Here is an 18,034-nt window from a genome sequence, read left to right on the forward strand (position 1 = left end):
AACGAGCCAAGGTAGCATACCTGTTCAGCTGGCAGCACTGTCAATCTATGCCCATAGAAATTGTTCCTATTTATCTTTCTTCCCCCCTCCATTTTTGAGATGCACAAGCCGTGGGCAGTGCCGTTGGAACGAAATTCATATTAGGATGGGGGCTGTCCATTGTTTGCTCCCATTCAGTAGCTTGACAATTATTGTAGCCCCCAGCTTCCGACGGCCCTTGTGGGTAGGAAAATGCTCGAAATATCCATTGTTGTCTATTGCCATTGTTGTCTAATATCCTTTGCCGGGAATTTCCCTATGTTGAGCAGAACACGGAATTGGGCTGTCGCTGTCTGCCATCACCAAGTTTCCCTACTCCTGGTCAGAAAAACCCCAACTGCAAAATTATAAGACAATACATAAAAACAGTAACTTTTCCTTTTTGGCAAAAATCTTTGTCTTGTTTGCAAAATGTTTATTATTTGGTTTTCGAACTAAATTTATTTTTCTTCTAACACACTTATATATCACACTTATATAAAAACACCGAGGCCCGATTTGCCAAAAAATAACAACAGCGAAAAAGCATGCCCAACTTCAGATGTCCTGAATTTCAGCGACCCTGAGCGATCCTCAGCGATCATATGGAAATCAGGCTTTAGAAGAGAAATTTTTTTGCATTGCAATATGATGCCTCGAATCTGATCACTGTTGAAGTAGCTACACTATTTTTTCTAATAACCTATCAATGACATCAACCGAGGCTCAGGCTTGCAGTCCTTATATTTAAACAAATTTTGAGGCTGTATTGTTCTTTACTTGTTTTTAAATCATTAGAATGTAGTTAAATAAATTTAGACACGAGACAACCCGTTTCTGAAGAACAATTTCTGACAACCTTTTCCTGCAGAATAACGAAGGGTAGGTATGGATGTGACACGCCCCTTCAAAAAAAGGAACCTGGACGCCCCTCTTGAGCATAGGAGCCAGCGACGGAACATCGTATTGTTGGTCGATTTAGGTGCACAAATTATCAAAATTAAGAAACTAGATGACTCGCGTACTACTCATATTATAATATTGCTGCCTTTTCAACAATAAATTGTTCACGTGCAACAAATTAAAAGTCCTTCTGGTGTACTGCAAAACCACAGAATGAGATATCCGAAACACTTTTCTTCCACACTAACTGCAGTTTTATGCAAAAACATCACTGTGGCCAAAAACTTTAGAATCAGTATTGTGGTTTGGGCACGCAAAATTAATGTTCTATCAGACAGAAATTCGTTTTCTGATAATAAAACTAGACAGTGAAAGAAAACTTCTAACGGTGGTAAGCCAGCAGATCGCTTTGCATGTATATAATTTCTTATCAGGACATGGACAAAGTCGCTTTTATTAAATTTACCAAAGGTTTTTAAAACAAACATTGAAAAAAATTAACCTGTTTGAAAATCCACTTCCATCTACGAGACATAAGAGGCAAATTATCATCGACTGAGAAATGAAGGAGACGTAAATCTTTCTTTTCCTTTTGTATTTACGTAGAGGAAATCTCCATTTATAGAAGGAGCTGTAGCTTGCACAACTAAATAACTAGTTTATCCAACAATGGGAACTAGATAGAAAAAAAAGTTTCGAGTTAAATTCTCAATAGAATATATATTAAACTGTAACTCATCTAAACAGAAAACATATTATTCGCTCCAAAATCTAATCACTCATTACTAGACAAACATAAAAGTAGCGAAAATATTTATCTGGCCTGTAAGAACAGCGACGTGTGCAATGGGGAGGGAGGGGGTATTACCCCCAGAACAGAAGTGTCGTTTCTACTCTTTGGTATTATGCAAACTAGATATACGGTCGTTAATATTTAAAGCTAGTTAAAATTATTTTCAAAGACACCAGCACCTTTTCACCAGTTCATAAAAAGGGGGTTCAAACCGAATGGTAGCAATTTCTGCCAAAACAAAGCTAATAAAAAATAGGCCATGGGGTTCCTCATTAATAGTCTCATTTAGATGATCAATATCTCAATATCACAACAACTTGCAAAAGAGGCTCAGTCTGTGACAATTCATCTGACACTGTGAAAAATTTCTTCAAGGCACATCTCTTACAGCCTTATCTCTTATATCCTATCATGAAGGATATTCAATGTGTAGAATGGGGGAATTTTCAGGCTATTTCATTCAACGAAAACAGGTATGATACCTGAACACCTAAAGTCCTCCTCTAATCAGATCGCATTTTGTTTGGTGCTTGAATAAACATTTACACGATTCTTTATAAATAACAAGTACAACTTTGCTTCCAAATCAAAACCAGCAAAATGTTCTTTTGAAAGCATGCAAGTTAAAAGCCCCAAGGCTTTATTATCATAGCTCATGTAAGTCCAAAACCCTTGCCATTCTCTATTGCTATAAGAAGCTTTCCTTTGAGCTTGCTTTCCTTATATTCAGGTAGTAAAAGCCTGTTAAAACAAGTCATTGACGTTGGTAAATTGTCAGTATCTGGTCCATTCCTTTGAATGATAAATGAAATTGATGTTAGCCCAGCAAGGGGCACACGATCGCTTCCAGTCACAAATGACAACAATCTCTTCTTCTGCTCTTGTGTGAAATTATTCACAACATGCCAAAAATGTCTTATCAAAGAATGGTCTTCTGTGAATCCATCGATGTAAGTGGTTACTTCCTCAAGTTGAGAAAAATCAATTTCTGGACTACCGCAAATCAGCAATTCCAACTCATCTGATCGAAATAGCTGGATTGCATCACCGTTGCAAACCTAGAAGATAAAAACATAAGGAAAATGAAATTTCTTTCCAGAGGAGCAAGACCCTTTTCAAGAGAATTCCTTTAGCCTGTACAACATATCAATCGAAAGGATGGTACATAGTGAGGATGATGCAAGAATGTAAAAGCAAGAGCTGAAATGAAGAGGCCAAAAGGTGCTCAAGTTCGTTCTTTAACGCTAAATGTACTTAGGTGAATTCAGACCCGAGCAATGAACAATATTTCAGAACGAGAATAATCCTCACAGGGGTTTAAAGAAGTAACGGAGGAAAGATATGCAAAATTCATGAAACTATGGACAATTTGTGAACACTTAGTGAACAAAATTCATTGAACACTCAGTTAAAAATAGCAATACGTCTGGTCCTTAACTCTTCCAACTCGACCCTGATAACTGATTCTTTTACGTATTCCTTGGCACGAATAAACTTACAATAAGTTACACAGAAAGTCTATCTTTTCTCTGTTTGCATTTATTTAGAATAAAAAAAAAATTAAGGCGTGCTTCTTAAGTATCTTACGATGCAAAAGTTTTAATGACAGTCCTCATATCCACCACATTACATGCTTACTAAAATCAAACAAAATCTTTCATTCCTCTAAAAGTAGCTCATTGCTTTTCTATTTATTCGGAAGTATCATCAATAAACCATGTAAACACGTGTTTGGTGTTTTGTTTTCGAGTGACCTAATGAGTATGACCATAAAATTTTTCACATATTTAGCCTCCTGGCTTCTAAAATCTGATAAGACGTTTTTGAAAAATTTCTGTTTTCCAGGAATATTGTGCATGTAATACGATGAAGCTAAACCTAAATGATATCCAGTTTTCGACATTGAAAACATAATCCGAAAATAGGGATAGGTTAAAGGGATACATACCTTTGCAAAACCAGCTGCAAATGAATCGAACTGCTTTTGAATTCTTTCATCTAGCAAGTAGTTGACATACAATTCGACGTATAGGTTCCGATTTTTTCTTGTCACAGGAATGTCTTTACCCCCTGGCAGCAGATCGATTGGTTGTGTAGATGCAAGATATGACTCAATTATCTAAAAAAAAAGCGAAATCATCGTGTAAATAACTGTAACATGGAATATGGAGCATAAGCGATAGTGAAATGAAAGACGTACACGAGTTAACATTACACCAATATTTATTATAAACAGATGCCAGCGTTAATCTGTTAGAAAATTTGTAGTAGTTGAAATGTAATAAATGAAATGAATGATCATAATTGAGATTAGAACTATTATGTCAGAGGTACAACAAGGGAAGTTGAAAAGGCTAGCCCCTGCTGACATTACTTTCTCACTGAGAACGAAAGCATATTCATAGGAAATATGATCCCTATCTTTTTTCAGCGAAGCCAATTTCACAATTTATTCATATGTACTACAAGGGATTGAAAAAAATAGTGATTCCAAATTGGTTTATTAATCTCGGATGAAATTTAAACATCCTTCGAGCGAGATTAAACATCCTTTGAATGTTGCAAACCTTTGTCCATTGTCAATTGCAAACAGCTGTAAAAAGACCCTAATTTGCTCCATGCTAGCTTTGAACTGATTGATACTTGACAATGACAATATCCCTTCGACATTAGCATGCATCAATTTACATTTGTTGAATAGGTCATCAACAGTAAGGTCATACACTCCTCTCTGATGAGTGTTTGATGATAATAGCATCAATCTATGGATACGAATATGCGTCTCTACCGTGATATCAAAAAAACATCACAACCATTACCTGAAAGTCTAAGCATAAATCCTCTTCAACATTTCCATCATATTGAAGCAGCTCGGTGAGACTCCTTGCAATTGTTGGCTCGATCCCCCATAGATCTTTCAGTGTTGTCTTCTGCTTTTTAAGTTTTGCATAAAGTGCACCAGGAAGAGGTACATCCAAAATGATACCATTGTAAATTGCAAGCCCGAGAATCATACCAGTCAATTCAAAGTTAGCGCTAGGTTCAAATGACTGTGGGTTAAACCAAACATTCCTGGTCTCTCCGCACTTCAAGAACATCCCATACGCTATAAAACAAACATTTCATTGTGCAAACTATCTCAGCTTTCAATTAATCTTATTTCATTGTCAGAGAACAAGCAAAGACCTTTAAGCTTGATTTGGAGTTTTGAAAAGCTGATAATTTCCGTGAAAAGGATAATGAATAAAAACTACGGGACATACTGTTGCCACCTGTTACCTTTACTAATTAAGGCCTTTAAACAGTTGCATGGTCCATCAAAAAGTTTATCATACAACTTCTTATTTATCTGTAAGAATATCGAGCCACTGTAATTATACTTGTATCCCAGTAAGGTGTTATTGATATTTTCGACATCCTGTTTGCTGCTTATCTACATATTAAATATATCTGATAACAATGATACAATAAATTTGTCTACCAATATTAAAAAACGGAAGATCTCTTGTGGTACATAAACATAAAAGAATTGGAAAGATGCCTGACAGATCATTAGAAAGCAGTTTACCAGGGAAAGTATAAAGCTTTTTTCAACAATTAATAAACATACCTGGGTCAAAAAGTTTCTGTACACATAATTGGAAGAACTCCTTTTGAAGTCCACCCATGTCAAGACCTTGCTCACCACCTCCGATATATTTAATTTTCAGTGGTTTTTTCAAGTCATTCACCTAGACAATAAGCAAGTGAAAGTTAAAGAATAAATAACCATGCACATCTAGTTACCAAACAGAATTTTTACAGAAATCAAAAAATGCATTGAAATTGTGCTTTCGATTAAAATTTTGTGCAACAACATAAAAAAAGTAATTTTTATCTTAGATAGAATATTGACTCAAAAGGTAAAAAAGATAACAATCACAAAAAATAAATGTTCTGGAATATTATTTCTTTTAACATATACCTTTCCTTAACTCTGATATAGCTATCACCATTCCTTAACTTCTCCATTAAAGTTCCTTTTTATACTACAGACCTTCATAAAGTATACAACTGACAAATTAATGTACCAGCTAACAATCAAGTCATGTAATATTATATAGCACAACAAGGCATCTTGTGAATCCTGACAGAGGACAGCAGAATGTTTACTTAATGTTTAAAGCCATGTAGAAAATGCCAAATTTTCTTACAAAGCTTTTGATATATATCTAAAATTTGACCTCTCCAGATCATTGATAAAAACACATTTACTGTAAAAATTACTGTAAACTCTCTGTTCAACTAAGCCTTCTAACATATATTTATATATTTATATATTTACATGATACCAAAACTACTGGCTTATAAAACTGTGCCTGAGGGCGTAATCAAGCTAAGTACAACTGCTTTATATTCTAATGTAGATACCAAATCGTATATCTCACCTTTTTCTGCAGCTGCTCCAAAGCATCTTCCACTAGAAACTCTCTTCTCACTTCAAGTACCAAGTATGGACACATAGCTCTCCATACATCCTTAGAATATGCTGAATTGTCTGACATTCCATTCAGGGCACGTTCAACAGTCTGTACTTTTGCTTGATGCAATATAGCAGCTTGATACTCTTTTCTCATTTCATTGATAGCTTCATAATGAATCAAATGCACCTAAAAGTCAAGATTAAGGTGTTAACTTTAAAGCAATCTACAATATTGATTTTAATACTGATACAAAAATTATAAAACTTTGTACTAACTCTACAAACTTCTAATCTGACAGAGCACAATCAAAAGGAAATCATCTTTGAATTAATGAATATCTTGTCTAAGGGGTGAACATTGCAGAATAAATATGCTAAAAGCCTTGTCAATTGAGATGTATGGCAACATACCTTAGCAGAAACATGCTCAAAACGTTTTCTATATTGCTATTCTTTACTTGTCATGTTTGAAAGTTAAGGGGCCTTGGCTGACAGCTAATTTTGTGCTTGTGCATATTAACTTGTGTCTTAGAAGTCAGTCAAAATTTGTTTAGAAGTTGTGTCCCAGGGTTATCAATTGACCCTGGGAATTCTGATGAAGATTAGGACCTTATAAGTGATTAATTAGACTTTCGAAGCTGCCAGCAAAGTTTTCTGACAAAATTTGTATCACATTTTTATAACAAAAAATAGACAAGGGCATTTTTAAAACATTTTTACTACAAATTTTTAATAAGCCCCCTCTCTTTAATAAGCCCCTCTCTCTTTGCCCCCTTCTAGGACTGAATAAAATAAATAAGCCTCCCCAAGGGGCTTAATAGAGCTTTTACGGTATTTGTCAATCACTGCTGTTCGTTGAGAAAAATCTGGTCTATCTGTATTCGTGTAAACCAGAAGTCTATCTGCATTGATAGTTGTACAACCTCAAATTAATGCGTTCTATCTGTATAGGTTTTTATCTGGATCAAAAGTTATCCGGCAACAAGTAAACACAGCCTTAAGTATCATAAAGTGCCTCTCGATATGAGGAATTTCCATAGATCAGGGGTTTTTTCCTAATCGAAAGACTATTACAGTGTAATCTCTATGAAAGTGAAAATCCCTCTATGGTCAAGCAAGCTTACACTTTTCCTTTAATTTGGAGAAAAACTCATGATCCTCATATCGAAGCAGAGGTGACTTGCTGTTTTATCAGGCTACTTTTCACGATAATGTAGCAATCATAGAACAGGCAACTACTTTGGGAATATGTTGACACTTTGGAAACCAAAAAACTGCCTTTAAATTTGGTAGCTTTGCCTTCCTGCTGCTTTAGATCTTGAACTTTAAGTCTTTTCCTTGCAAATGTTTCATTTTGCATCTGCAATGTTTTGAAGGCCTCAGACAATCTGGGTGTTTGTGGAGGCGCCTCATATGACAAAGACTGCTTCAGCAGCTTGATTACTTCAATAACTGATTCATTGTGATCTGTTAGATATTCACCTAAAGTCAAACAACAGTCAAAAGTTCCTACTTTGTCCAGTATAATACTTTGAAATTTTGTATTTTGTATATAGATATTATCGATTCATGTAATACATGCAAACCTTGGTTTCAGGTTTTAGAAGAAACGGGTATTCTAATATTGATCCTGAGACTTCAAGATTGGACCACGATGTAGAGCGAGCCATCCCTGACCTATAAAAAAGGAAAAACCTTCATATACAGATACATATTCCCGAACTGAGCTTGCATTCTTTATGCAAAAACGCAGAAGTTTATATGATCTACAGTCTGATAATATTATTGAACAAAATATACCTAATACAATATATATTATCTGAAATGAAAAATATCTTTAATATATGCTACCCACGATTATAAACTGCAGCAAATAGGGTTCATAGAGAAATATAGGGTACCCTTGATTACAAGCCGTATCCACATAACCCTGCAGAGATACTTGGAATGATGATGCAAAAACTGATACAAAAATGAATGTGTACTTAAATCTCAATGCCTGCTACATTTAAAGTTCAACCCACAACAACACAAGTTTTCAAAAGAATGGCGTAGACAGGTTCTGATCTTTTTGTGTCTTAATCAAAGTATCATGATGGTTTGACTCCTTGGAAAAAAATGTAATCCCCCCTTATTAGCCGTGCTTGATTATAAGCCAAAGCAAAAAGTGCAAACTATAAGTAATTAAATTATAAAAAATAATAAGCCACAGTTTATATTAGAATAAATTTGATAATCTGGCTATTGGTTATATGATGAATGTAAATAAGCATTTGACTGCCAATAATGTGTCACCAACAGGTCTCTTAACCATGTCATTTGCACCAGGGCCGTAAATCTGTCATGTGAATTGGGGGGGTCAGCAGAGCGAATGAACAAGGGTATGTGTTATGTTTTATGGAAACAGTTGAGGGGCAAATTACTTTAAAAACGAAAGTCAATATTTTTGGATTTCTCAAGACTTTCTGCTCTATAGACAGTATTTACAGATATTCCGTAGTACATTGACTTGTGTTGATAATTGGATGGATAACATTTTTCAGAGATGGCCCCAAGAAATTGAACCTTGGGAGCTAAGAATCAAGTTAACTGTCGTAGGAGACCGACGCGGAAGAAAATTTTTGAAATTTTATCTTCTAGAAAGGCCTCCCCCAGACTAAATTTATTAAAAAACTAGAATCGCTCAGGATAAAAAGTTCGGCGCTTTTCAGAAGAACACAGATTATTGTTTATTGGGTGAAATTTTTGACAGACTTGTGACAGATTTTGGGGAAATATGGGACGCTGTTGTATTGAATGGTAGAAATTTACTTTCTGAACAGAAATGTGCGTCTTCCTTATTTTGAGTGCTTTCAGTAGGCCATGTTTACACATCAAAAATGAATACATTTTAATGATACAAAAAGTGATTTACTGAATAAAAGCAAATAATAGACAAATAATAGAAATGTACGTAAATAAGTTAGTAAATAGGTAAAATAAAATGACAGATTGCTCTCTTTCTATTTTGTACTTTGTTTTCAAAAATAAAACGGTAAAAACGGTAGAAAACGGTAAGTTTTTATCTTGTAAAAATTATAAAAACCCTGCTTTCAAAAATAACCTTATTGGCTGAGGTTTGTTGCAATAACACAGAAAAACGTAGTTTGGTTCTAACCCGGCTACCAGGGATTTCTTTCTTTCAAGGAAAATGATGGTAATTTCTCCAAAAAAATCGTTTTGCTCCAGATTTTTGGGGGGGTCCAGTCCCCCCCGTCCCCCTCCCCCCGGGATTTACGGCCCTGATTTGCACCACAAAAGACACAACATGGAAAAAAGCAAAAGGTCAACCAAGCACAAGTTGCTAATAAAAAAATATTTGCTTTTAATAATCCATTCTATGTAGCATTATTTCTTCGGCATTGAAATTAATCTTCAATTCAAATACTTCTCTACCAACTGAGTATTATCACACATCTAAAAATTCAAAAATTAAGATATAATATGAATCCATAAAAACATAAGAAATCAATAACTGTATATACCTTCCAATTTCTGGATGAATTAAATTTTGCCAGTGCTGATATTCTCTCTTTATATCAAGAGAATTTGATAGCTCTTCACTGTAAAATTCTGCAGCAGGAACTATGAGCTTTTCAGAATTCATCCAGTAATTGGCTTCATTGAGAATTTTCATTACATTACAAAGTGACAGTATGTTTGCGTCTGAAACCACTTTTTCCATCATTAGAGAACTGAGCAAAGATTTGAATCCCTACAAATAAAAATAAATATTTGTCCATTTTGCACTTATAAATACTAAGTTCTTCATTCTTTTGACATGTACTTAATATCTTGTCCTGTTGTAAGTATACCTAAGAAAGGGTTAACTCATTGTTTTTTTAAGCATATTGGTAATTACATCTGTGAAAATATATAGTCAGGTAAAGTTAAGAAAATTAATTAGGAAAATTAAGAAACGTTTCTGGTTCAAAATTAATTTTTTTTAAATAATCTCTCATAAAGAAGAAAACACTACCTTATTTTTCACTGATTATATTCTTTACTATTTCATTAAAAATATAAACATAGGCAGAGTAGATTGCATTTTATGAGATTAAAGTAACCACTATGATGCAAATACCTTCAGGATTCTTTGGAAACTTGATGGATCATACTTTGAGAGACCTTCTACTAACTTTCGCCTTGCAGACATTGGTAAGGCTTTGAATATATCCACAAGAACATAAGGTAAGTCTGTTTCAAACAACATTGGTAAATCCAAGATGATTATGAAATGATTTGCAGATTCAATCTTCTGGCAATCATCCAACATTTCTGAGCATAGAATCCTAACTGAATCCAAAATAGTTTTGAAAAAGGTACCATTGTCATGTAACAGTATCTTCTCATATGCAAGCTTAACATCATTTCTGTTAACTTCTCTCATATGACCATATGATGAAAATGTTTCATTTGTCAAAAAACTGACACTTAGAGATTCGTAAGAAGAAAAGACTGTCCTTAATGTACTGAGCAAGAATGATTCATCACCACATTCCAAAAAGTCTTCAAGAACATGATCTACCATCTCTAAAGTTAAGTGTGTTAAGGAAAACTCATTTGCTTCAGGTCTTATCGAAGTTCTATTCATTTCTGATGCTACTGACATTTCAAACTCTTTCAAATCATCAAATTCATCAGAAACATAGTTGTCACTTCCAAATATTTTTGTACAACTTGATGAACTGGCTGCTAGTGATTTCTCTTTCAAATTTAATCCATCAGCCTGATCAGATCTACTTGCTAGAGGTGTAAGTGATGGTGTTCTGTGGTTACTCCAAAGTGAGGATATGCTTGAAGACAAAGTCCTTGCCATGCTTGAGACTCCTAATGAAAGCTTTTCCCTGTACGACTGACTGCTGTGAGAATCATGCTTCAAAGTTCCATGACTAAGAGATCGATTAAAGAGCTTGATATCACCACAAACTTCTGAAGAAACCATAGGGCATTCATAATAAAGGCTTTTGAAGGGGCTTGTTGTTGACAATAAACAAAGAAATGGAATATTTTCTCTTTTTGTCTGTTCAAGCAACTTTTTTGGAAATATCTTCCCTTTTTGTTTGCAATTTGAACACAAATATTTATGCCCAGTCTTTGCCAGTTCTATGCTTAAAACAATAGCTAAATTTTCATTGTAATTGAACTTAATCATCACATTTCCATTTGATGACTTGCAAAACTTGTTATAACAATTTTCTTTTCTGCAACCTTTAGTTAGTTGATAGAAGTATTTCTGTGCATGAGCAGTGTACTCTGCTTTTTGTTTTGCCCAATTATTTGTAGGTGAATCATAAAACCTTTTAGGCTTTGCTTCTTGGATAGACAAATTAGGATCGGAGAGGGCAAGCAGATTGCTGGCACTAAGGCTTTTGATCGATAATCTTGCATCCCTGATATTACTTAACGATGTGAGGCTTGTTGATCTCTCAAGTACACCTGGAATACACAGCTCATGCCTGTTATCTGGAATGTTCACATCAGGTATACTTAGATTCCTTCGCAGATTGCTGATCGTCTTCTTCTCTCCAACCACTTTTGCATCATATCCACCACTCCCTTTGGTTTTAGGTCGATAGATAGGTGGTTTTGCTGCATTCATATTCGAGTCTGATGATTATTGAAAAATATACTTATACCAGCAGCAATTGTTTAGAAACTGGCGCACTATAAACTATAACCCTCCATTAAATCTGCTCGTGAAAATTTTAGGCCGCGATCTGTGAATCCGACACAAACCCAGAGAGTATGGCTGATATTTTCAATTTTCCATTAGGCCCTTAATCATCCACTGATCACCAGTCCATAGTATTCGAAGATTATCTACAAATTTGACATTTCTATTCCAGATTTCACTATTCTTCGGATTTCCTGTCGACGGCTAATCGATATTGAATAACGAACAAATAACAACAAATTTTGTTCTGCTTCTCTGCCAACAAACTTCATATCTAAAAATTCAATTTCGTGTGAAACCAATTTCATGATAAACTATAAATCTTCATTTCTTGCTTAAGCCTTCGGATAAAAAATGCTACTTTCAGTCAATAGTATTAACAGAAAGTAAGTTATTTAATCTCCGACTCTTTCCCATCATCATCCTATGTATATATCAGTCCTCCATTGACAAGGAGATTGGGTCCGATTCCTGGACTGACGCCACTGCAACCACTTGAGTTTACGGTTTCCAAGGTTGTCGTAAACCTGAACCTGGGATCAATTTTTAAAGAGCTAGAGCTGGTCCTTGTTTATCATTCAATTTCACCACAATCTCATTTCGGTAAAGCTTTATTGTGTGTAGCATCATGAAGCATAAGACTTCATCATTGTGAGCTTCTACCACGGTTTTTAGCCCAGGCCAATACACTCCCGTCACGAAAGTACCCGGACAGTTCGAAGATCGATTGCGCTTTCAGACAAAAACAAAATTAGGCTGGCTTTTTGATGTTCTGGTTTATTTTGGAAGGGTTTCTCAAAAAATTATTATCACTAAGTTAAAAAGTCCTTTTCGCCAGCCTAATTTTGTTGTTGTCTGAAAGCGCAATCGATCTTGGAACTGTCCGGGTACTTTCGTGAGGGGAGTGTTCAGAATTTTGTTTTGGAACGACTTATACTGGTGGCTGTGCTCCATCTCCTCGACAAAGCCTTCTGTAATGGGTACTGCTGGAAGGTATAGACTAGCCCATAAGAAGAAAAAATACCCTACCATGCCCTTATCAACAGTACGATAAATGTCTAGGAATCATTCCGTTTGAGAATTAAGCCTCTTCTTGCCAACCAAACTCACGTACCTTCAAAGACCTATCTCTAGGGAAACTGAGATGGATATGTCTACCCCTAGCTCACCCTGTTGCAATGCCCCTGACACCCTGGCAACTAGTGTCAATTTTTCTTTGTCAACTTGGTCACTCCCATCCGATGTAGGGACGTTCGTCCCGAAGTTTTAAAAGGAGAGTTCAAATAAAGAAATAAAAATCGAGAAGACGACTGATTCAACAAATCATAGGTAGTTCACTTCAAATAATTCTAGAAAATTGAGGTCCTGCTATAGAGTACTTTTTGTTTTTTGGAACGAGATGGATTGCGCATTGCACACCATGATGAACCAGGCAAGTAATCTACATAGCTATATCTGTATTGTGGAATTCCACAGTGCATTTTCTATTGTTTAGCTTTTTATTTGTTTTGGTATTTACGCTTATATTCGTATAATTAACTGTGTGCATTAATACATAGCAACAGATTTACTAATCATTTGAGCATAATTATACTAATCCTGTCTTTTGCGTGTATCAATAATAACTTTACCCTTAGGACTAATCACGAACTGCTTTGTGTGCAGGCTGAGTAATTTCGTAATTTTGGTTGAGTTGTTGGTTTTGTTGATGTTGAGTAAAGATTCGCTTAGAGGTTATATTTTGAAATGAAGAATTGGAAACCTCATTAAACTTGTATTTTTGAGATCTACTCTGTCAAAAGAACCAGCAAGAACATGAGAAGTTCTAATAATCTGTATACAGCTAAGCAAATATTAAGCTCCTCCCACTTTCCATGACTCAAATATGTAACTATGAGTCAGAAGAGCAAATCTCGTTAGAATATAGGCAAATTTATGACATGCTAGACAAACTGACATATAAATTAACTTGTTATAAACATCATCTTTTTGGATAGAATGCTCCTCGTATTGCAGTTGATAGCTGTGACGTAATTGAGCATTTTGAGCGGAATAAGAAATATTTTCAAAAATAACAGACCTGTAACCACAAATTCTTAGCATAATGTACATAATGAACGATTTTACGATTATAAGATTTAAAACTTCATTTGAACAAAACTTGATTTTACTAGTCCTTGATGGGCCACAAATAATCAAGGGTCTTCATTTGTTGATCTAACCCTGAGATTAGACCGTTTAACTCTAAAAAAGCATAGAACTTGATTATCTTTCGATGTAATTTCACATTCAGACTCACTACGAATCACATATACTTTACAATTTACTTAGAAATATTTACATGCATGCCTTAATGTAACAATAACATACCAAAAATAGGCTATAATGTTTGTAATAAAGGTTATCAACCTTGGTTTTGTTGGCTGCAACCAGCAAAAATAAATCTCAACTGTTTCTTGAACATTAGGGAACTGATGGAATCGTCAGCTGTCAGTAGTATATTAGGTTAGGCAGGATGGGTATGGTTAAGCGTTAAAAGTAAAATTATTGAAAATGTATGACACATAAGATGCAGTTAGACTACAAATTCAAAACGACAAGCCATTTGACATGACGAAATGTAGCAATTTTTCACTGTGATGCGATGGCCGTTTTAAAATAAACTGACGACTCAATTGAATTGGTTCTTAATTCAGTGCTCAGTTCTGCCAATTTACTCAAGAACTTGTTGCATTTGATTAATTCCATCCATGTCTGCATGCTCTTTGGACATATTCCCATTTTCAGACGCACAAGATTGTCAACGGCGTAAAGATGATCGTCTTTCTCGTCTCTACATTCAGTGCGCATGAAGTCGGTCAGTCTAAAAAGATATTCAATGTTCGAACCGCAATAACCGTACGAAAGAAGTATGTCCGTTGATATTTCATCGTAACTAGCACATCCACGGTAACATGGGTTACCTGGCGCAGCGTAATACACCAGCGCAAAGATATCACCGCTGGTATGGCATTCTCCTTGCAAGGTGTGACACTTGGTGACCTGTACCTCGTAGCCTCCTAGGGATATTTCACGCTTTGTCAAATGGCCTATCGCTTTCGAAATGTTCTCTTGGCTCTGTATTCTGTATGCCACGCCCCAGACACGACTCTGTAAAATGACCAAAGTATCCCGTAAATATCTCAACTTAGTTAAGCTTGATGTGAATACAATCAATTCACAAGAGAAATTTTTGTGGACTCTACCGGCATAAGAAATACAAAATGCTAAGGGACTTAAAAGAAATATTCAAAAGTAATAAGACAAACCAACTACTAAATTTGGTAAACATTTTACATAGGCGTATGAGAAATAGTCACTGGGGGGGGGGGGGCTACAGCAAAATTTATCGAATTTCAGGCCCATTAGGGCACTTTCATCTCAATGAAGCAACACTATTCAGGCAAGACCTATTGTCAGCCTTCCTAAACTTCAAGCCTCCGCTACGCTCATGCTTTTTTGTCTAGAAAAGGAAGACTTCGTAGAGAAGATAACGACGTATATGTTCCATGCACTCAAGGGCGCTCTCGTTTCATTTTGTATGAACTAACTTTTAGTGGTTAAGACTATAAACAGCAAGGGCTCATATTGTTTAAAATACTTTTAATTGTTTAAAAATAAACATTACATTACATAAAATAGACGAATATTTTGCGCTGTTCTTACCGTTTGGTCCTTTACCAAAGTGACAACTCTTCCAGGCTAAAATAAAAAGACAGTCCAATTATTTGTGGGTGTACAAATATGCAGCACAGCAAAATGAACATGAAAATATCCCTTACCATAATGATTTCTTTTAGGTCGTGTTAAGCGCATGACTTAAGAATGAGGGAGACGGGAACCCTCCCAGTCCCACGCTCTTACGTTCTTTCGCTCTCTGAGACTCTGGTACCAAGTGTGCCATATAATGCAAATCAGCCAAAACACCCACGCCCCAAAAATTAACTTTCTTTCACAATGTTAAAACTGATGTCGCAGAATTTAGTCAACCCCACGACAACGCCCCTGGCAACTTGCGCCAATTTTGGCAAAGGCCCGCAAAGCTCGGAAGGCTGTGTGCTTTTATTGTGTGATGGTAGCTTTTTCCTTAGCTGGCGCAAAACATATTGCCATAAACTTGTCGCTAGCGGCTATTTCTGTATTACTGTTTGTTTAATCTGAATTTGGTTGTCATAACTGGGAATTGAGTAAAAAACAAAACTTGAGCTCTTAATTTGATTAAAATTTTTCACCAAGGATTCGTTGTTTAATTTGAAGTAGGTATTGAATTTGAAACACCTACATATGATTCTGATTAAAACTTTCGCACTGCTTAATCAGGCCTGGGCTCTGAGTGTGTCCGAAAATGTTGTTTGGAGAAACGAGGAGCATATCACTCCAGTATCTCCTACACCTTTTGGCAAACATCCTTTGGCATAGCCAAGGGTGTAGTGCTAGGGGGCTCAGGGGGGCTGAGCCCTCCCTTGTTAATGCCAAAAATTGGCAAATTTCCACTTCTGCTACTGTTTTCGCAACATTTTATGCAAGAGCCTCCTTGTAATTTTGATAGCACTACACCACTGGCGTAGACTACGTATGACCAAGATAAATTAATAGAATTGGATGGAAAGTTATATCATTTTATAATGGTGTGACGTAGATATGTTTATATTTTGGAGGTTTTCAATCATTCAATGTGAATGACGAAGATGAAATACTTTATGAATGAAATCACGTGAAACTTTTCAAGTAGTCAAGCCGATTGTGGTTTACCACGAACAATGTTGCATGACATCAATGAATGGGTGGATGATTGAATTTTTTTTAGTTTAAAACTCACATAGATATATAATGTCCAACAAATGGCAATAGAAGTATGCTGAATGTTTTCTTTAGCATATCTCAAAAATTAATACTTCATTTATTTATATTAGTAAACAGAAAGTGGACTAATTATACCGGACTAATTCAACAATAACAATAAAAGATTTGACAATTTAATATAAGTTTAGATATATTTAGACCTATTGAAGACATTGTCTGGGGAAGATGTCACACACGGTAGCTATATTGAAGATGAAACTAAATAAAGTTAACTTACCCTTTCAGTGCTTCCTCTGTGATGCACGCTTCCTTGCCAGAATCTTCTCTTGAAGCCTTCAATGTATCCCACTAACCTTTCTTCGTAAGTGAAATTTGGGAACCAGACCAAAGATCCATACCCGAAAACCCAAATACTATTGTCAGTTGGTTTATTCGGTGTCATTTCTCCAACTGTGTCTTTGGCTTCAGACAATCGCTTCTTTCGCTTGCCTGCCAGTGGTAACTTCTTTATAAATCTATTGCAATTCTACCTGCTTTTGCTCAGATAAAAACAAATAGGGAAACCCCCGGACTCCAATGCCATTGGCTGGTTTCATTTCATGTCATTGCTGATTGGTTGTTTTATCTGACGCAAGAGAACTTCTCCTTGCAGATTGTTGTTCAAGCGTGTAACATGTGACTACCCACACAAAGCATCCAACCGACGTCATTCTAAACTTCGCAAGGCTAACTTTAATCTTAATTTTCTGTTTTCAAATTACACTTCATTCATACTGAATCGTTTTTTGGCTTTGCGCGATTCCACATATTCGCCTGTTTACAGGGGCAAAGTCAAAACAATTTTTTGGAGGTGTAAAGAATTGATTTTCCCGACGAAAATGGCTTGTATCACTCTTTAAAGGTGTGGTCAAACGATAAATACTCTTATATGCTGCTTTTGCGCGTTTTCGTTTCAAAATGCATGCCATAACTTGAAAACACAACTACCAAGGACGGAGTTACCGGGGGGTCATGCCCCCCCCAAAAAACTTAAATAGTATTAGGTTTTTATTTTGCAAAATATAGCTGTTTTACACTTATTTATCAGGGTTGGCCCCCTCAAACAAAAAATTGTATCTTGGTCTATGTTAACTACTACAGAAATGCTGATGCGTTACAATTGTTGTGCTTCTTTTGCTCGGCAAAAATCTTTAATGTGCCGACAGACAAAGTGTTGGGGGTACTGCACCCCCGAACCTCCTTTTTGGCGACGCCCCTACCTGTTTGTCAAAAGGGGAGACCATCGCATTACTTACTCACA

The 18,034-nt window shown here is 35.8% G+C and overlaps 2 protein-coding genes across 2 annotated transcripts; both read right to left on the reverse strand.

Annotated features, from left to right (window-relative positions):
• Nucleotides 1-82: 82 nt before the first annotated feature.
• LOC135684546 (putative E3 ubiquitin-protein ligase HECTD2) lies at nucleotides 83-12,586 on the reverse strand. The gene is made up of 8 exons (XM_065200154.2): nucleotides 10,300-12,586; nucleotides 9,701-9,930; nucleotides 7,763-7,853; nucleotides 6,142-6,363; nucleotides 5,325-5,445; nucleotides 4,534-4,820; nucleotides 3,663-3,833; nucleotides 83-2,772 (listed from the first exon to the last, which is right to left on the reverse strand). The coding sequence occupies exons 1-8, from the start codon at nucleotides 11,815-11,817 to the stop codon at nucleotides 2,368-2,370; spliced, it is 3,045 nt and encodes a 1,014-aa protein (XP_065056226.2). The 5' UTR covers nucleotides 11,818-12,586; the 3' UTR covers nucleotides 83-2,367.
• A 1,510-nt stretch (nucleotides 12,587-14,096) lies between these two features.
• On the reverse strand, nucleotides 14,097-17,259 carry LOC135684569 (glutathione-specific gamma-glutamylcyclotransferase 1). The gene is made up of 3 exons (XM_065200192.2): nucleotides 17,012-17,259; nucleotides 15,598-15,633; nucleotides 14,097-15,042 (listed from the first exon to the last, which is right to left on the reverse strand). Exons 1-3 carry the CDS (start codon nucleotides 17,174-17,176, stop codon nucleotides 14,524-14,526), a joined length of 720 nt encoding a protein of 239 aa, XP_065056264.2. The 5' UTR covers nucleotides 17,177-17,259; the 3' UTR covers nucleotides 14,097-14,523.
• Between the last annotated feature and the right edge of the window lie 775 nt (nucleotides 17,260-18,034).

Source organism: Rhopilema esculentum, chromosome 10 (assembly GCF_057945365.1).
Source record: "Rhopilema esculentum isolate cy_ngs chromosome 10, ASM5794536v1, whole genome shotgun sequence".
Classification (NCBI taxonomy): Eukaryota; Metazoa; Cnidaria; class Scyphozoa; order Rhizostomeae; family Rhizostomatidae; genus Rhopilema; species Rhopilema esculentum.